Genomic DNA, 21,276 nt, shown 5'->3' with positions numbered 1-21,276 from the left:
CCATTATGACATTTAGAAGAAATTTGTCTCAATTTACTTGCATATTGTTGAAACCGGGGCATGGCAAAGCTGCTAAGGAACCTCTTGCCCTTAGATGAAGATCCTAAAAATATTTCCAAACGGAAGTGTCAGGCCAGCAGATGTAGCAAGTCTGGCATCTTCAGACCACACAGGGACTATGTCAATCCCTATTTTTCATTTCCAAATGGTTGTAAGGAGGACCAGAACAAGAGGCATAACTGGTGCAAAACCAGCTAGTGCACTGCCAAACCCCCACACTCATGAGAAATTTCTTGTTTGGTGTACTTCTTACTATATTCCCAATACAGACACTTCCATCGCTGGGGAAGCTCTTGTCTCAGCCAAAGAAAGCAGCTTCCTCCTGTTAAGAGGGGAGCTGTCCTTGGTACCAAAATATGTACTTTAGATGTGAATAGTACACCCATTCAAGGAAGAGATGTGCTATTGCTAGGTCAACTGAACCTTAAAGCCCCGCTAATAGGAACGGAAACATACCGGTAATTAATGTTAAAGATTTGTATAACGTGGGCTTGATCTGTATTTGAGGCCTGCAGTATCGGAGGCAGTATGTCTCTAAATACCAGCAGTATGGGATCATGAGCAGGAAATTGCTTTTGTTCATGATTTTGGCTTACCACTGTGAGAGCAGAATGCTAGACTACATAGGCCACTGGTTGGCTCCACCAGGGCTCGTCTAACATTCTTATAAAACTTGTTCCTAGAATCTTACCTAGGTGCCAGTTTTTGCTCAAACACCAGTTTCCACCACTTCACATTAAGTTGGTGGATGTAAAACTGTTCACCCTCCAATACTGTCATATTTAAGGTTAAGATGTTGGAGAAATTATGAGCTGCTAGGCCCAGTGGCAGAGAATATGCTTTGCACAGAACACGTCCCGGGTGTTAGTATTTCATGCAGTCCGATGCTGCAGGTGAGATTGTTATAAATCACATGCCTGTCTGGGACGTGTCTGAGAAGACTATGGGAACGGAAGACAGCCTTATCTCTCTTCCGCTGTATGTACTTTGTAATATACTTTCACTTTGGTTGTTCTCTGAGAGCTGGAGAGAACAGATGCCATTATGCCTTTGTCTGTACATAGTGTGGAAATAAATAGTAGTTTCACTCTACGATGCCTCAAGCTTCTTGCTGTGTTAAGCCAGAAGATTAGTGTGCATATATCAAGCTGATATATGTCGCTGGGCACCCTGGAGAAGAAGGGAGATGCCTTTTTTAGTGCGGCACACATTGGAGGACGCTCGGAGTTCCGGGGGTTTGCAGGCTACCCCAGGGCATTTTCCAAGACTGGGTTTAATCCCTAGCACCTCCAGGTAAAACCCTGGACAGCTGCTACCAGTCAGTACTGAGGTAGATGGAGCAAGTGTATGATTAAGTGTAAGGGAATTTCCTATGTTGCCCATGCTGTTTGACCCCTTCAGCAGAGCTGCAATGCACTTTGCATGAGACTGTACTTGAAAACTGTACAGCTGGTGCCAACTGTACAGCACCACAACTTTTGCAGGTATGTAGGTGCCTACCACACCAGTTCTCTTCTGCTTGCATTAGCTGGCTTCGAGGAGCGACCCAAGATGCTGGCATTTAACTTGTAAATCTTAAGCTCAGTGTACTTGAAAGGAACATAGTCTTTCCTATGAACACTGGAAGACAGGGCTTTTCCAGTTGTACCCTTGTACAGTGTCTCGCTGAAGTTAAGTTTACCTGACATTTTATTTATGCTGTTTTTATGCTACCCTTCTCCCAAGGAACCCAAGGTTCCCCCCACTCTGTTTTATCCTCACATGAACTCTGTAGCAAAGCTAAGAGATGGTGACTGGTCACTGAGCTTCATAGCCAAGTGTGGATTTAAATCCAGGTATCCCTGGATCCTGGCCAATATGCTAATCACTACATCACACCTTCTGCTATGTAGCTTCAGGAACATGCTCACAGTTTGGAGTATATATGCTTATACTAGTGCTGGACTGTCACAGTGTCATAAGGCTCATTCATGTACCTATGATGGGTTTTGCTGGTATATGGAGCTATGTAGTGGGTTTTTCTTTTTTTAGTTACTGCATACTTCTGCTGATTAATGGAATGTGGTGGCTTCCTGAGTTTTTTAAGTTTTAAGATAATTAATTAATTGTACACTATTGTTTAGTCCCGGACAGACTGTTGGAGCAGATGTCTGAAAGAATAACTAAATGCATACCCCCACCCCTTGGCCTAGCATGAATTACATAAATTTTCTATGAACTCCACAATCAATCATAATAAAGTAAGACATGAATATAAAACTGTTACCAAGTCCGTACCAAAACCACATCCACATCTTGTGTACATCCTCTAAGTCATGGAAAACCCATTTCTCCCCAATTTGCTTAGAACTCCCTTGATTTATAATTCAGACAGCCAGATCACCCCCAAATGGAAAATTACAATTAAGGTAAGGATGCACTAGAAATCTTAAGTCTTGATTTATAGGCAAACATTGTTGTAGCAAACCTGTATGAAACTAGGTAACACTTAGGTTAATGCAGCACATCTTGTGTGTTTATGTTGTGTATGTATATATTTGGCATAAAATACAGATATCATCATCATATATATATATTAATTCATTAAAAAAAATGCCAACTGAAAGGAGGTTTTGAGGGAGTACTGGTCCAATGGTGAAAGCACGACCTTTTAATTCTTAATGGTGGTTTGTGCTTCTAAAGAACTGGCACAACTGAAGACATCTCAAGTGAGCCAAACCTTATTCAGAGATTGGTCACCACAGCTAACCATGGCTCAGGGCAGGTTTGTCGAAACCTTATGCAATAGCTGTAATTACACACACAGCTAGACCCGGCCACCCACGTAAGTTGCAAGTAGACAACCCTGTTAACTGGATCCATCCTGGAAAAGAACCAACTTCACTATACAGGACCCTCCTTGATCTGCTTCATAATGTTGCTCTCTAAAGAGTCCATCTCTGAAGCAGGCTGGGAGCAGGCTCTCCTTTAGCAGCAATCAGGATACGAGGATGGAGCTGGGAAGACATGGAGGCTTGTTGTTTTAAAAACAACTAGGGTTTAATGTGAATGAGCAGTGTCTGCTCCATGGAGCAAAACAAGCCACAGTCTGGTTGGACCTGTCATCTGGACCTGGGCTCATGGTTTTGGGTTGAGGAAAACAAACCATGTCTGGTAAGCCAAGAACAAACTTTGGTTACCACTTGAGGTTTTCGTTTGGAGACAAAGCACAAATCCAGGTTCATACATCATAACAAAGCTTACCCCTTCCTTGTTTTGTCTACAGTTTGGCAAGGCTGTGTTGCTCAGCTTGCTGCTGGTTCACATAAAGCTATCATTTGTTTTAAACCATGGCTTACTGTGACATGCAGAACAGCCCTGGTTTTGTTTAAAGCTGCAAAAGAGAGACCTTTGCCACATTAAGTGATACACTGCAGCTTTTAACAAAGCTAGAGGCTTCTTCTTCGGAAAGAACATTTTCTCTTGCAAGCCCCTCAATTTCCATCTGTCTGTAGTAGTGACTGGAAGAAGTAACTGCTTTTTTCTCCAGCAAACCAAACCAAAGAGTCAAAGGAGAAACCAAATCCACATTTTTTTCACATCATAAATACAAAGCACTGAAAAAACCTGTAGGGAACAAGACACATTAGAAATGAATATTTTTAGCTGCCATGTACCCACTTGAATAACTGCAAGAGAGTAATCTCCATTGAAGTAGGTTACCACCTTAAATTGTTCCATGCTATTAGTATTGCAATTAGTGGGCCTAGTCAACAAACTACATGCTGGAATTGCAAATATGAATGGCTTTTATATGTGGTTTTACTGAAAACAGGCTTCTAAGAAGTGAGCCAGATTGCTCAATGCACTTGTCAGTTGCTGAACTTTCTATCCCTCCCCTTCCACTCATGATGCAAGAAAAGATCTACTGCCTCCAATTCTGAGATAGGTGGACTTAGGTACTGATATTGCTGAGATCATATGAAGCTGTAATAGGTCATACAGAGCTTGTAGCAATTGCTAAGACAAATGTACTTATTACACGATAGACTCCTTAGGTGATGCAAAACCCAACTCCCCATTGCTGCTATGCAATACTTCTGCTTTCTAACCAATTAAGATGGGAGGGGGCAGCAATTTTTATTGGGCTTGATGTGTCTCAGAGCAGGAGTTGGGCTGAAAAAACACACTATTAAACAGAATTAAAACTGAGACCCATTAGCTCATCTCCTGCATCTCACGGATGAACTCATCCCCCAGAGGCAAATTCAGTAAATTAACACTTTTGTCATAAAGTGTCAGTTGCCTTTCACCATATAATGTATGCATTTCATGCAAACAGAATAAAACCCTCCCTCTTTCGGCAATTCATGCCTTTCCTATGAGATTTCCTGACCCCTCTACAGAATACATTAAAAGCACTAAAAACTGTTTCCAGCGAGGTCACAGAGGAAAATGTTTTGTACGGCAGCACATTGTTTTAATTATCCGCTCTCTGAAAAGCGCCAGATACTGACGGCTGGTTTCCTCCTCCCTATCTGGAGAAATAATGCCTGTACAATATAACCCAATGTGTTTATATCTTCTTCTTTTTGATAGTGCACTGCATTACTGTATGGGGTGATAGAGGTCCCTCTGGTGGAGTCCTTCTGGGGTAGTTTGTCCGCCTTTGGTCCTCGACTCTGCACTCAGCTCTCACCTGTGGCTTTCAGCATGTGACAGTGGCAGCACCCTGGAAATGGCTTCACCTGGCTGGCTAAACCAGGTGAGGGTAGCCAATGGGTCTCAAACACTTAGTGAATTACGGACTTCCTCTGCATGAGAAGACAGGCTCTGGCGGACTGAGCAGACAAGACCAATAATGGGTCCAATGGTCAAGGTGGTTTCTGCCTGTGCTGTTGAGGGATGTGAGGGGCAGGCGGGGCTTGTCAACCTGGGAAGGGAGCCCATCTAGGAGAAGGAAAACTCTGATCTAAAAGCTCTGCTGCTTTGTGGGATATCTTTGGGAGAAGAAAGGGCTACTGAGTAAACACTGCACAAGTCTGGAGTGGAGTCCCTAAGATGGTTGGATGGTGTCTTGTAAGTCTCCTTCTGGCAACTCCTGCAGCCAAGCTGGTGCCAAACGTATTGCTCTGCTTTCCTTTGGACCACATCAGTGAGGCTAAGAGGGGGGTCTTGTTGTACAGGACCTCCATGCACACTGCCCAGGCTTGCACTCCAAGGAGGTCACTTTGGTGCTGCTAACACACTCTGTTGTCAATAATAATAATAATAATAATAATAATAATAATAATTTCTTATTTATATCCCGCCCATCTGGCTGGGCTTCCCCAGCCACTCTGGGTGGCTTCCAACAAAATATTAAAATACTGTAATACATCAAACATTAAAAGCTTCCCTAAACTGGGCTGCCTTCAGATGTCTTCAAAAAATCTGGCAGTTGTTGTTTTCTTTGACATCTGGTGGGAGGGCGTTCCACAGGGAGGGCGCCACTACCGAAAAGGCCCTCTGCCTGGTTCCCTGTAACTTGAGATAGTCAGAGGCCAACAACAGCATTTGACCACTTTTAAGATTCAGTCTTGAAATTTTCTGGACCAGCCGATACAATACCACGGTGGGGTATGCTAGTCGATATTCCAGAGTACCACAAAAAAACATATTGGGACACTGGCAGCAACAGTGAAAAGCTCTCTTCAAAGTCTGTTAAGCCTTATTAAAACACTACTTGATGAAGGATTATTATTTTTTAACCACAGCACACACACAAAAAGCTTCTCCTTAACTATTAGACACTTTCAAATAAGGAGTACAATTTGGAAAGCATATTAATTATCCAAAATTAAATGAGGACACATTACATATTAATTGAATCAGAATTATATAAAGCACTATATTGCTGTGTAACCTTTTTTTCTAAAAAAAAGAGTCTTTGGCTCCTCCTAGGAATCACATTTTTTTTTGTACCTGAAGACAATTCTACGCTACATTCCAGACTAAATGACACAATGAAATGTTTACACTAAATGGCAACCTATGTTCTATTTACTTAAATTAATATACTTGTTATGCAGTGGCCGTTGCTGGCTCTGCTTTTCGCAATGCTCCAATAATAGAGTTTTGCAACATGTAAAAGGATTATTTCAATCCAATCAGCAGGTGCTGGGATCAGTGTGTGTCAGACAAACACTTGCTAATCTCCTTTCTTACACTTTGCAGCTGCCAAAGGTGCTCAAGTGAAATCCAAACGAAATTACTGGATACAACCTGGTAGGGACTGAGATGCAGGGCTTTGTTTCACCCACTTCCCTTTGGAACACCTGAAAATTACATTTTATTCTAACCATTGTTTAACAGTTCAAAGAGACGGCATCAGGTATACATATTTTTAAAGGGGGCGTAAGAGAGAGCAGCAGCAAAACCACATACTTAAAAATGAAATAGTGTAAAAGCTCTTTCTTACACTATGTAGATACTGTTAAGTAGGTAAGCAATTTATAATCCTGATTTAGAGATTAATAGCTATTATTGGTGAGCACGGTACACCGAGAACATGTCTGAGATTTGCACAAAAGGGCTCCTAATTTATTATTCCTGATGTCTCTTAGACCTTAAAAATAATCCAAGTTATGCAATGAAGTTTTATCCCTGCAATTACTTTGTCTGAAATAAACCTTCAACAAAAGAGAGGGGACATTTGTCAAAGGGGGATAATACCTAACTCTTTTCACTTTTGCACAGCCTTTCATCTAACAATGGAAACCACACAGACACAGAAATCACCTCTCAGAACAAAAAGAGAGAGGTTATTTTCCCTTGTTTGTGGATCAAAGGAACCAATAAAAAAAAACCAAAAAATAAAATAAAATAAAAGCAAAATTTACATCATCCTTGAGTAATCACTGGTACTGGAATCTCATTATGACAAGATTGCTGCTGAAGAAGAATGGAGTAATTTCATTTAAACAATCCTCATGCTCCATTTACACAGGGACATCGTAGTTAAGGATTAGAGCCCAATCAGCGTAGATTGATTTAAATCAAGTTGCCCATTTTGAAATCCATATATTTCTTTGACAAGCATGCGTATTAACTGGTTGCTATAACAATTCAGATATCCCGGCATGCAATGAAAGATGATTGTTTACTATGAGCACTTTTGCACTACAAATTGGTATCAGCTTAGGACAGAGGTTTTCAACCTTTTGAGACCAACGGCTCCCTTAACCAACTACAGTGGTACCTCTGGTTAAGAACTTAATTCGTTCTGGAGGTCCGTTCTTAACCTGAAACTGTTCTTAACCTGAGGTACCACTTCAGCTAATGGGGCCTCCTGCTGCTGCCGCAATGCCGCTGCCATACGATTTCTGTTCTCATCCTGAAGCAAAGTTCTTAACGTGAGGTACTATTTCTGGGTTAGTGGAGTATGTAACCTGAAGCGTCTGTAACCTGAAGCGTCTGTAACCCGAGGTACCACTGTACATTCTTTCTGCAGCATCTTTGTAGGGCTCAGGAGCCAGCTATGTAACCCCTTGCCAGAAGAGCTAGCAGCCTCTCACCCTTTTTCAAACCCTTGTGGAGCGTTCCCTCAGCCTCCTCTCCTCTTTCCTTGGGAGTCCTTTGGGGAACTGCTGCTGTCGTCCCTGGTCTCTGAGCTGCCCCCAAAACCCCAAAGAGGCTGCTGCCAGAAGCACCATTTGCCTGCCAGGGTTGCTGCAATAAACAGCTGTGCAATCCTTGGGGAGACAGAGATATGAGAAGGCATCAGAGGAGGGAGGGAAAGAAAGAGTGGCAGAGGCTAGTTTTGCTCACGCCACCCGTGACCATCATTCAAGGCACCCCAGGGTGCCACAGCACACTGGTGGAAATCCACGGGCTTAGGAAATAAGAGACAGAATTTGTTTTGGCTCTTTCTGTATGCAGGCAAGAATGCAAAGCGTGATAACTTACTTGGAGGGCAAGACAGAAATTGTAGACATGTCGATTCAGAAATGAGTCCTACTGAACAAATCAGGATTTACCTCTGAACAAACATGCATACAATTATGCTGCAAGTGTTTGGTATCCAGGTAAAATATAATTCCTCCATAGAAATAGAAGTGAAACTACATACATATGTAAAATGTATTAATAAAAAGGTAAAGGGACCCCTGACCGTTAGGTCCAGTCACAGATGACTCTGGGGTTGCAGTGCTCATCTCGCTTTATTGGCTGAAGGAGCCGGCATACAGCTTCCGGGTCATGTGGCCAGCATGACTAAGCCGCTTCTGGCGAACCAGAGCAGCGCACGGAAACGCCGTTTACCTTCCCGCCGGAGTGGTACCTATTTATCTACTTGCACTTTGACGTGCTTTTGAACTGCTAGGTTGGCAGGAGCAGGGACCGAGCAACTGGAGCTCACCACATACCATTAATTGCAATAAAAACAGCATGGCACCAGCCCTTTCATTAAAACCAGTTAAGTTTCCAAAAGCCTGTTGGAACAAAAAAGTCTTCACCTGCCAGCAGAAGGACAAGGAAGGAGCCAGCCTAACTCTCTGGGGATGGAGTTTCAAAGTCTGGAGGCGGGGGCAGCCACTGAAAAGGCCCTCTCCTACAACTCTACCAAGTATGCCTGTGAGTGTGGTGGGACTGACAGAAGGGATCTTCCCGAAGATCTCAAAACCCAGAGAGGTTCATATGAGGGAATATGGTCTTTCACGAAGCCTGGACCTAAGCTGTGTGGGGCTTTATAGGTCATAGCCAGCACTTGGAATTGTGCCCAGACTGGTAGTATGTGCAGCTGTCATAGCAAAGGAGTCATATGCTCCCTATAGCAATCCCAATTCACACATTACCTTGTCCTCTTCTACCTCCTCAGCTGCTCAAGCACCATGTGTATTATGGGATGAGCTAAGTGGGGCCATTTATTTATTTACTTCCGCAAAATGCACAGACAACATTTTCCAGCTTCCAGGGTTGGTCGACACTTACAATCAATGCACCAATCTATAACAACAAACAAAAGAAGCACTGAACAAATAAAACAGAAGCCCCAATTTGATGCCAGATGGGGGAGGAAGTGTAAAATAAATGTCAAGTGCGAAACAAAACAAAGAAAAACAGCAGGCATGATGGAGCACCCTCTTGCCCCAGTCACTTCACAGAAAGGCTTTGGCAAATGAATGTCTGAAACTGAAAGAGGTGTTCCTTGAGGCCACTGTACTCTGCACTGAGATTTCTGAGTTAGCTTGGCACACAACATATCGGATAAGCCTAAAGTAAATGTTGCAGGGACATGTGACAATTGCAGCGAAGCAATGATGTGTTTCATTCCCACTACAATAGCATCCTCCCCTTCTTCTGCAAGCATTCTGCACTCCACAACCCAAAGGCTCCCCCCCCCGTCACCCTTAGGTGGCAGTGGCAGCACCCAAAGGAAAACCTCCAACATGCATATTAATGCTGCTGCTGCTTCTTCTTCTTCTTCTTCTTCTTCTTCTTCTTCTTATATTTAATGTGCTTGGAAATGGACTGAGAGCAAGTGGAGATCTTTAAGCAATTGTGAGATGTGTCCCCCAACAACCCGTTACTGCACTTTGAGCCTGACCACAGTTTCCAAGCAGCAATACAGTGGTACCTCAGGTTAAGAACTTAATTAGTTCTCGAGGTCCATTCTTAACCTGAAACTGTTCTTAACCTGAGGTACCACTTTAGCTAATGGGGCCTCCCGCTGCCGCCGCGGTGTGATTTCTGTTCTCATCCTGAAGCAAAGTTCTTAACCTGAGGTACTATTTATGGGTTAGCGGAGTCTGTAACCTAAAGCGTATGTAACCTGAAGTGTCTGTAACCCGAGGTACCACTGTATATGTAACAGTCCGACCTGGAGGTTAGTAAAAAACAGATAAGCATAGAAAATCTCTCTCTTTCTGACCAGAAAGGATTGCAACTGGCACACAAGCCTTAGCTTAATCATCCTGATAAACTGTGTGTGTACACAGACCTGCATGCATAATGTATGCACAATAAACAAAGATGAAGCCACAAATGTAACTCTTAACTTATATTAGGGGAAAGAAAAGGCCCCAGGTCCAATCCTTGGGAGATGGGGCTGGGAAAGACTCCTGCCTGAAGCCCTGGAGAACCACAGCCAATCACCACAGACAATGCTAAGCTAGCTGGACCAATGGTCTGACTTGGTATAAGACAGCTCTTTGTGCTCTTATGATCTATCCCAAGTCATTCAGCAAACTTCTTGACTGTGCAGGCGTTTGAATTTGGGCCTCATGTCTAAGCTCAAGCACACGTTGCTAAAATAAAACAGGTAGGTAAAGGTAAAGGTACCCCTGCCCGTACGGGCCAGTCTTGACAGACTCTAGGGTTGTGCGCCCATCTCACTTAAGAGGCAGGGGGCCAGCGCTGTCCGGAGACACTTCCGGGTCACGTGGCCAGCGTGACATCGCTGCTCTAGCGAGCCAGAGCTGCACACGGAAACGCCGTTTACCTTCCCGCTGGTAAGCGGTCCCTATTTATCTACTTGCACCCGGGAGTGCTTTCGAACTGCTAGGTTGGCAGGCGCTGGGACCGAACAACGGGAGTGCACCCCGCCGTGGGGATTTGAACCGCCGACCTTTCGATCGGCAAGCCCTAGGCGCTGAGGCTTTAACCCACAGCGCCACCCGCGTCCCTAATAAAACAGGTAGCACATCCCAATTACCACCATGCTATTTTCTAACAATAACACACGCACACATGCACAGGGCCTACAGATGTTAGTACTCTTCCCCATCCCATAACAATATCCAACATTCTCCAGCAGGCAAGCAGAGGATGCTTTCGGTCAAGGGCCCTGAAAGAGATTTGCGCAAATGCTGTGCTTCTACTGACAGACTATTCTTGATCCAGCAGAGGTTCCCATCAGCCAATGGGGAGGGAGGCTTTTTTCTTAAGAAGAAGAAGAAGAAGAAGAAGAAGAAGAAGAAGAAGAAGAAGAAGAAGAGTTTGGATTTGATATCCCGCTTTACCCTCTTGCCCAACCTCTAATGCTATTATGATGGGTTCCCAACCCTCTGGAACAGATTTGGGAAGGTGATGGGAGCTGTAGGGAAGAAAATGAATATGTAATAATGGCCTCTTTTATGAATTCCTCTGACAGAAGCCTCAGAGCCTTCTGTCAGTAGAGGAACACCACTGAATACAAATAGGGGAGGAATTCGTTCGGTCTGCAATGTTGTGCACCTATCCAATTCACACCTTCAGAACTAATATGCAAACTAGCCTTCAAAATTCACACTTTTCTGGATTTTATGATGCAATTCTCCAACAGAAAAAAAATGTACTGATAAAAGCATATTATTCGGGGAAAGTGGACATAAATGTGTATGTTAGTGAAAATAATGTACAAAATGCATTATATTATGGAACAGTGTGTGCAAAAAAAGGGTATGCACACAAAAATGTGTATAAATTTTCATCCTTTTTTTTTTAAGGTTTGCAAACAACTGTGGAAATGGGATGAACTGAATGTAAAACTGAGTAACTGACAGAAACCAAAACTGACAGATTAGCCAGTCTCCAGATATAGTCCACAGTCTTTTGAGCCCTTAAAACTGAGATGAGGTGACACAACTCAATGAGACAATATTTCTCAGCTCTGTTCATGCTCAAAAGGAAGCAGCACCCAGGCCTAAATCTGTTCAATGACTAATGGAAACTGAAAGTGATATTTAATAAAAATGTTTATGAGTGCTTCAGAAAATATGGGAATATGTATCAAATGCTTACTGCTTTAGCAATTGGATGCTAGATAGATTAAAATCTTCCTACTGATGCCAATGCAGTAAACACAGCCCAACCTTTCTCCATAGGAATATATATGTCTTTCTCAACATGAATAGAAAATTGTGGACGTGTTTTGATCAGTTATATTTTATTTGAGCAGGTACATTATTTAGCAGATCCACTTTTTAGAACATGGGTCAGCAAACTAAGGTCCGTGGGCTGGATCAGGCCCAATTGCCTTCTGGATCCAGCCCGCAGGTGGTCTGGGAACCGTGGTGTGGATCGCCTCCCACGGCGGCGCCTCCTCCTCCTCCTCCCTCCCTCCTCCTGGCTTCTCCCTGCCCTGCCTAGAGGAGGAAGGGAGTTGGGCTTTGTTGGTGCCAGCAGCAGCGCTTGAGTGGCTGCCATTTTAAGCAGCCCCTCTCTGGAGCCCTTTTGCGGGCTGCTCATCACCCCTCTGCCACCGCTACCAGACCCTGCCGCTCACAAGACACAGGTGAGCAGCCACTGGGGCTCGCGGTGCTCTTGCATCATTCCCTCCCCCAAAAAATATAGTCTGGACCCCCACAAGGTCTGAGGGACAGTGGACCAGCCCCCTGCTGAAAAAGCTCGCTGATCCCTGTTTTAGAAGGTGGTACACAGTAGTCAAAATTGTGTGGTCTTACGATCAGAGCAGACCCACTGAAATTAATGGACCTAAGTTAGTCATGTCTATTATTTTCAATGGGTCTAATTCGAGAAGAGCTAACACTGGATTGCTTTCCACCTCGGACAGAACACATTTATCATTTATATGAATATATGCCAATAGGCTAGATTAAAACATGTGGTGTCTTCCATGGAGCCATAAATAACCCTTCCAAGTGGGAGGGGCCTCACACAGGAAGTGCAAGGGCTCAATGATATTGCTCTCAACTCTGCACACTTTAGGCTCGAAATCTTATTGGAAGTAAATTCCATTCACTTTAAACTAGAGTGTAAATATCTGCACGAAGATAACGAGTTCTCTACAGTTAGAAGGGCAGGCGCATTCCCCTTTACCAGCTTGCTGGTTTCGTGTCACATATTATCCAACCTAGGCCAACAGCAATATGAAAACCCATCACAACATCCCATTGAAATTCCTGGCTGGTAACCACACTTATTTATATATAAATTACGCAAATTAAAATTCTCATTGCAATTACAGGCCTCACTTGCCAAGTATAATGCTAATTATTCAGACATTTTAACATGGCGATGGTTGGTGACAATATTGCATTTCATCTCCGCTTTTAGACCCTACAAACATTGAACAAAATCACTGTCAGTATGTTAAAACCCCTAATATAAAATAGATTTTTAAATGTTGGTTGTTACACCCTTTATCCCAGCCATCTTTGCTCTGATATTGTGTTGCCCCCCTACTCCATATACCTGTGTGTGTGTTTATATACATTTCAGATACACAATATATGAGAAAGGAGCTCTGTAGCAGTGCCCAGATGAACAGCTTCAGCCACCATAAAATATTCATTCATTTGAAAAATATTTGCAATCTGTCCAACTTAAGAAAATCCTTGTTAACCCAGGAGAGGGTTAATTTCATTGCAAACAATTTTCTCGAAACTCTTATGGGCAAAATGCTTTAGTGAAAAGTGTTTTTTTTAAAAAGGAAGAAGATAGATTTAACAATTCCAACATTAGGCATTAATCCTCTTTCATTCGAAACTATGCTGATAATAATTTTTGCTTGTCATTCAAATGGTAAGTAATAATTATAGATTTGGGGCTTCCATCCCTGCTTCATTAATAGTAAATTGCATGGAAGTCTGAAATGAAGTCAGATATGATACATCTCAAAATGCAATTTCCATAGCTTTCCTTAGTTATGTATAATTAATTACAGAGTTAATAAGGAGAATACGGCAAAGAAAGGGAGTTTATTCAACCAGGCTGCCTTCCATTATCAGATTCCTTTTGTGCAGTTTTCTTTCTTTCAGCAAATTTGGGTGACAATAAACCAGAACTGAATACATACATTACTAGCTGGAGCACTCAATGGTTTTAAAAAATTGTAACCTAATACAAGAATGTGTGTGTGATTTTTTTATTTAAGGTGGATACTTTATATTGTTCAGTAGCTCCATTGATTTATTTCAATGCATTTAAATATGTATTTTCATTTTAGAAGTTTATTAAATGCAGTTGTTGTTTTTACTATACACTGTATAGAAACAAAGCAAAGGTTGTATATTTGTCCTTCAAAAGGAAAAGTCCAATACTACCTCAATCTGGCATCCTTTTCTTATGTCCCAAAATGAATAGAAAAGCCTAAGGTAGTTATGGGACAGAGTTGCAGAACCAGGTGTTTGTTGGACTCCAACTCCCATCAGCCCCAACCAACATGGCCAATGGCCATGGATGATGGGAGTTGTAGTCCAGCAACATTTGGAAGGCCACAGGCTCCTCCTCCCTGGTATAGGAAACGGCAGGTGTAGCAACGTGAATATAGGCAATGTGAATACTGCCTGAGGAATAAAAAGGCAAGCCATTTTTCAAGAGATCCACCTATTCCCTTTGCCTTTCCAATAGCAGTCTGTGGATTTATGTAACTTGGACCATGCCCCGCTGGAAATACCCCTATAGGCTCTAACTTTCTGTTCCTCTATTCTTACTGCCCTTCTAGCACATATATTCCACACAGAATTCTGTACAGGTATCAAACTACTGTGGCTTTTGGATATTCTTCCTATAGAACCAGTGTGGTCACCTGCGATTTTTGGTCAATAAATGCAAAATGGCTACCCCTGCGATTTAGCAGCTTGCAGACACATGGATGCAAATTTGCAATTGTTAAAGTTACAGGCAAACTAATGTGGGAAAAATTGAATTCTGCCTCAGTGCAAATACAAAAGACCACCTCCACGCCCGATGTCCCAGGTCCACCATCCATCTTATGACAGACTAGAAGCCTTTAGCTAATGGGGTGCCACAGGGATCGTCTTTGGTCTCTCTATAACCACTAGATGATGTTATCAAAAGATCTGGGCTAAAGCATCGCCAGTGGGCAGCTGATATCCCATTCTAACACTCATTTTTCACTCCCATTATCATTGGAAGCTCAGGTGGTACTGGTAGCCAGGAGGGATTTTAACAGTTTTAGTTGCTTGGTCTGCCAACTACGTAGAAAAGGTGGATCTGGCCTCTTTTCACCATCCATTACTTCAATCCAGACTGCAATTACATGGGGCTGCCTTTAAAAAAACAGTTGCAAAACTGCAAATGGTATAAATCGTGGTTGCCAGGACACCACTGGGAACAAGGCAGTCAGATCAAATGACAGTTATGCTACATAAATTGTCCTGGTTACCAGCTGATTCCTGAGATGAAGATAAAGTGCTGGTAATAAAATTTAAAGCCCTTACTGGCAGCAATCAGGTTATCTTAAGGATGTCCTTTGCCTATATGAATTTGTATGAGTTTCTTGCTTTCTGGTCCATCATTAACAAGTATGTTATTTGTGGATATCAAGAACAGGGCCTTTTCAGTGCTGGTACCACAGTGTGGAATTCTCTCCATAGGATGGTGTCTAAAAAGAGGTACACACAAATAATGAAGTGCCACCCATTATTTCCTTCTGCATTGCCATGTATCTTAGTGCTTTGATTGCTACTGTTGCATTTTTATATTCTTATAATGTGTCTCTTAAATGTAGGCCATTTTGGAAAGTTAGTTTGAAAAGCGGGTTATAAAACCAGTAAGTAAATCCCCACTTCCAAGTTCACGAAAGAAAAAAACAATGTAGCAAAACACAATGTGCCTTTAGCTGTTCCGAACGAAAATTAAGAACAAAGAGAAGGGGAAACAACAGCTGTGCCTCCAAGGCAAAAGTCCAAGCTGCCTCTTGCAATGAATGGTACAAGTCAGTTTTCCCTGACAGGTAAGATAAGTGCAAAGAGTAATTCATTTCCTGGTATCTTTCTGCTTGACTATCTAGGCACCCACATTAAAACACAATTTCTCACTAATACATACACAGAAACATTTTTTTCTCCTCCCTTCAGACCAGCTACATATTTTCAAGCATAGTGATTGAATACCCCTATCCAAAGTAATGAGAGTTTAATTAATGCATAGTATATTTTAATACATATCTACGTTGTAAAGGTTCTTTCCGATGGGTCTTCACTGAACCACATTTTTGAGGGTTTCCACTGCCGTTCTCAAGGCTTTGTTTTCTTAAACAAAGATTATTTTAAATGCAATATGCAATAAATAATTAGGAGTTGTTGTTTTTTAATAGGAAGGCAAAAGCCATCCACAGTTATGTTATCTCATTTGGAATGCCAAAGACATGGTATTTTCAACGTCCAACTGCAAATACACAGACCATCTAAAGAGTAGAACAGATCTCATAAATATGGCCTCACGCAACTGGTGTACCAATTATGGCAACACGGATATTTTTTAAATAAGAAGTATTGCAAACTTTTCATATTTTACGTATATCTGCCTAGCGTTGTATCAATACGAAATTCCCTGGGCATGCAACCTCCGACACATACGAAAAACAGAAGGTAGTCAAGGTGATGACCAGGGAGTTTCTTAAAGGACAAACATGATGGAATACAATGGTGGAAAGGTTTGGAGCCAAAGACAGAAGCTACTGAGCAAAGTCTCATTTTAAGCCACAGGCTTAAATCTGCAGCTGAGCGAGATAACTCACTCCCACTACGACCTGTTTGGAGCTAGAGAGAACACATTGCTCCCCAAGCTGTCCTTCCTTGCCTTGGGAAAGAACAAAGGCTCTGTCTTGGCTCTATTCAGATGCAGCCTACTGGAAGGGAAGCAAGGTATATGTGGCATTCACATGTGCAACTGGGGACACGATCATGCTGGAGTACAGGGATGCATTTGTGCAGGCATGACAGGGAGCAGGAGAGATACAGATGGAGACAGAATGCTAATTTTCATTGAAAACAAATGTATGATAGGTGTACTCATGTATGATGAGCGAGCTTTAGAATAGAATCAGATGCGCATTCTGGAGGAAGCTCACCGGCCACTAATCACCAGCAATATAACTCTCCGTACTCAAAGAATATGCTCAACTTGCACGTCTTTAAAAGGATCCTGGAAACACTAGCATTGGACAAAACACCATCTGTTCAACCTTCCATTTAACTTTCTTTTCTTGGCATTCAAGCAAAAGAAATCCTTTCCATCTGACCTCCTGAAAAATTGCTATTACCGCGCCTTCTAATAAGAACAGATATTTTCTCTGCCCTTTGTCTTTCACAGAGACCAAGGCAAAGCAACACAGAATTTTCATGAATCATTGCTATTTGCTTATTTTAGGCTCAGTGGGTTTAATTTGTACACACTCGCAATGAATGCCTTGCAGTTCGGATTCCCAAAGTGCTGTATCAACATTTCAGCAGCCCTTTTTTTGAACCCTTACAACCTAATGCATAACACATGTTGTCCTCTTTTTTATCTACCAAATATCAGCTTACTCAAGGTTGAATGACAACAACTGAGTGTGGGATAATGAAACAGCACTGCTATATTCCTAACCAACTAAAAAACACAGAAAAGTGCTCAAACATGCAACCTGAATCCAATTCCAGCTTTCGTCAAGTTGACAGATCAAATATTAATACACAAATGATCACGGTAAACATTTCTTTAGCATGTGCATCTCCATTTATATTTCTTTATTTTATTAGATCTTATCTCAAAAAGAGCTTTCCTTTTGGGGGGCACAAACCATAAACTTTAGCAAAACAAAGTTTTCTTTAATTTTTAAAGGCATTATTTTGTGAGACCAAAGTATTAGTGAACTAGTTCCAGTTGTGACCTACAAGAAAGTAAACCAATAGGTTGGAGCAGAGCATGGGGGGAGGGGGGGGAAACAGATCTGAAAAGGTGTAACGGTTGGGGTTTTTTTGTGTGTTGGGGTTTTTTTTGCATATTGAATCCAATTCTCATATCTGAATGTGTCTGCTATGCTAAAATTCAGAGCCCCAGGAAGTTATTTAGCTAGGAAAACTGTTCAGACTCAGTACCTGGTGTTTAACAGTTTTATTTTAAGTCAGTTTTATAGAAATTTATTGAAATTGGCTTTTGCAGTTAAAGTTTAGAGTATATGTTCAATTCTAACAATTAAAAGAACACACCACAAAACCAGCAACTTAAAACTAAGAAGGTAATGACGGAGGTGGAGGAATTGCATCTTGAAAAAAGCAGTGCTGTAGGGAGACAATACAGACTCCTCATCAGAGCTTGTGTTGGCCAAGTCCGTGACATAATTATAGAGCAAGAAGCCAAGCTGTTTCTCACCTACCCAAAACACCTGAAAGCATCCAGCGTTCAGACAGCTACACAAATATATCTGTTTAGACTGTCAACAGAACTTAGACCTAGACCCCTTTTGCTGCCATGCCAGGTGCCAGAACATTGGCCTTTTTGCAATGCACACTCCAAACACCCATTCTGATTCTTGCTGCCCAAGAATCTTGAGATTCATTTTCTATCCGTGTGAGAGGCTGCTTCCTAAGGTTTTGAAGCTAGCGCTTTAATTTATTCCATCTAGCAGCAGGGCTGCTGCTGGCTGGCCTAGCCTAAACCTGGCAGAGGGAAAACAAGCCTTTTAAATATAGCTTGACTTATACCATCCTTTCTGCTGGTTAGCTCTGATGGGTTCCCAGGTCATGTGACTGAACTGAACTGAGTTACGAGTCCCTCCTGCCCCCAGAACATCCATTATTCGGGGATGAGACTGGCATAGGTTCTACGCAGCAAGTTCAGCCCTGGGATGTGGGAGTTAAGTCTGCACATCTCCAGCTGAACCAGAGATGCTCCATATCCTAAACTCGCACACCCTGGTGGATCTAGGGCTGGACTTGCACTCCAAGACACTAATGAGAAGAAACAAAACCAAAGCGCTAAGATTAACTTTAAAGTAAAAAGATTGGTAAGAAGATAACAATCCTACTGGCTTTTAAAGAGCTGGGGCTTTTTGTTTTTATAATAATAATAATAATAATAATAATAATAATAATAATAATAATAATAATAATAATAATTTATTATTCATACCCCGCCCATCTGGCTGTGTTTCCCCAGCCACTCTGGGCAGCTTCCAATCGAATGTTAAAAACAATACAGCATTCAATATTAAAAACTTCCCTAAACAGGGCTGCCTTCAGATGTCTTTTAAAGTTAAGATAGCTGCTTATTTCCTTCACATCTGAAGGGAGGGTGTTCCCACTACCGAGAAGGCCCTCTGCCTGGTTCCCTGTAACCTCACTTCGCGCAATGAGGGAACCGCCAAAAGGCCCTTGGCGCTGGATCTCAGTGTCCAGGCTGAACGATGGAGGTGGAGACGCTCCTTCAGGTATACAGGACCGAGGCCGTTTAGGGCTTTAAAGGTCAGCACCAACATTTTGAATTTTTTTTTTGTTTTTAAAAAGAAAGTTTTATGCATTGCATTTTCCACAGTGCACCTGAAGCTGCTCTCTTGAGTTGAATTCAACAGCCTTAGCACCTTACCAATATCATGTGCCCAGTAGAAATGTCCATGTTGGACTGGACTGGTTCTTCGCACCAGGATGAAGTGCTGCTTCGAGCAGAAGGACTCTGGATGGGCCCATCGCTGAACTGCGAAGATATGCTGTTAATGCGAGACGTATGCAGAGGCTCTGGGTGGTCTGAGGTTTTCACTGCCATACGCTGGCGGCACAACTCCTAGAGGAGACAGAGAGAAGGAATATCCCGGGATTAAAATCCAGACTCCAAGAAATCATCCACCAAAACACACATTTAATACACAGGGGTTTGTCCCTACATGCAGGCCGGACTCCTGTTTCTGCCTCTGAGCTTCATGTGCACAAGAACTGCATACCAGACAGAAGGAAAGATGCAACACCAGCAGGATTGTTGTGCTATGTATATTGCTTGATTATCAAAGCTTATTAGGACTTGTGCAAAGCACAAGATTTCAAAATATTCAGATTAGGGTCAAAACTATGAATCCCTGACAGGGTGAGCTCCTGTTGCTCGGTCCCTGCTCCTGCCAACCTATCAGTTCAAAAACACTTCAGAGTGCAAGTAGATAAATAGGTACCACTTCAGAGGGGGAAGATAAACAGCATTTCCGTGCTCTGGTTCGCCAGAAGTGGCTTTGTCATGCTTAGTCATGCTGGCCACATGACCCGGAAGCTGTACGCCGACTCCCTCGGCCAGTAAAGCGAGATGAGCGCCGCAACCCCAGAGTCGTCTGCGACTGGACTTAACGGTCAGGGATCCCTTTACCTTTACCTATGACCACTGGGACCTAACTACTCTAGAATACTGATGTCAGTAAAGCTACTTTGGAATAAATTTCTGCAGAGGCTCCCGGCTTATGGAATGCTCTCCTCAGGGAGGTTCGGCTACTGCCTTCATTATACACCTTTAGGTGCCGGACGAAGACATTCTTCTTTAACCAGGCCTTTGGCTGATTGGCATCTGATGCCCTTTTAAATGTGTTGTTGAAGGGCAATTAATGGGTTGTTTTGCTTCTTGTTTTTACAGTGGTACCTCGGGTTACAGACACTTCAGGTTACAGACTCCGCTATCCCAGAAATAGTACCTTGGGTTAAGAACTTTGCTTCAGGATGAGAACAGAAATCGTGCCGGGGCAGAGGGAGGCCCCATTAGCTAAAGTGGTGTCTCAGGTTAAGAACAGTTTCAGGTTAAGAATGGACCTCCAGAACGAATTAAGTTCTTAACCCGAGGTACCACTGTATTATGTATTTTGTGTTTTTTATATTGCAATTTTGTGTTGTGAACTGCCCTGGGATCTAAGGGTACAGGGTGGTATAAATTTTTAAAATAATAATAATAAATGTTAAGTAGTACCATCAGCAGAGGGTTCCCAAACACAGCAGAGCTGGCTTACAACATTTTGAAGTAATCTATAGCACGATTTAAAATGGGTGTGTGTGTGTGTGTGTTTCCTCATAAGACCATTGGTTCGGAGTCTAAATTTGCCTAACTGCACCAGGGGGACAGTTTACCATTCAGAATTGTGTAGCCAAGTTATTCAATTTCTCTGCTCCCTTTTCACTTGGCATTATGCATTTATTCCAGGGTTGGAAAAACCAGATGACTTCTTTCATGCCTCCTTGAATTGCAATAGCTACATCACACTCATTGGGAGACAACTGAAAACAGGGGTGTGTGGGGCAGGTTTCCCCAAAAAATGTATAGAAAATGGGGGGGAGGGGCTGACAGATAACTTTCAAAATGTAGATTCTAGGAGTCCAGCTAATTTCCAAGGTCTGGATTCTCTGTCTGGCACTTAAAATACAGGAAGCCCACTTCTAACATTTGAACGCTATATGTTAGATTCCTCTAACATATACTGCATGCTTTACAGTTTCATTTTTTAATGACATACAGTGCGTTAAGTTTTTAAAGCAATTGCCTACATGTGCCACTACTATGGAACAT

At 42.4% G+C, this 21,276-nt stretch overlaps 1 protein-coding gene across 1 annotated transcript in view; it reads right to left on the bottom strand.

Moving 5' to 3' along the window:
- Positions 1 to 21,276, bottom strand: part of PTPRN2 (protein tyrosine phosphatase receptor type N2) — a 607,197-nt gene that overhangs the window by 58,051 nt on the left and 527,870 nt on the right. Inside the window, exon 14 of the mRNA XM_083406151.1 lies at positions 19,333 to 19,527. Within this exon, the coding sequence (XP_083262277.1) occupies positions 19,333 to 19,527 (195 nt within the window). The remainder of the gene's footprint in view (positions 1 to 19,332; positions 19,528 to 21,276) is intronic.

The sequence above is a fragment of the Podarcis tiliguerta genome (genome assembly GCF_965153285.1).
Source record: "Podarcis tiliguerta genome assembly, chromosome: 12".
NCBI lineage: Eukaryota > Metazoa > Chordata > Lepidosauria > Squamata > Lacertidae > Podarcis > Podarcis tiliguerta.
The sequence above is the reverse complement of the archived record's forward strand: the minus strand, read 5'-3'. Positions and strand labels throughout refer to the sequence as shown.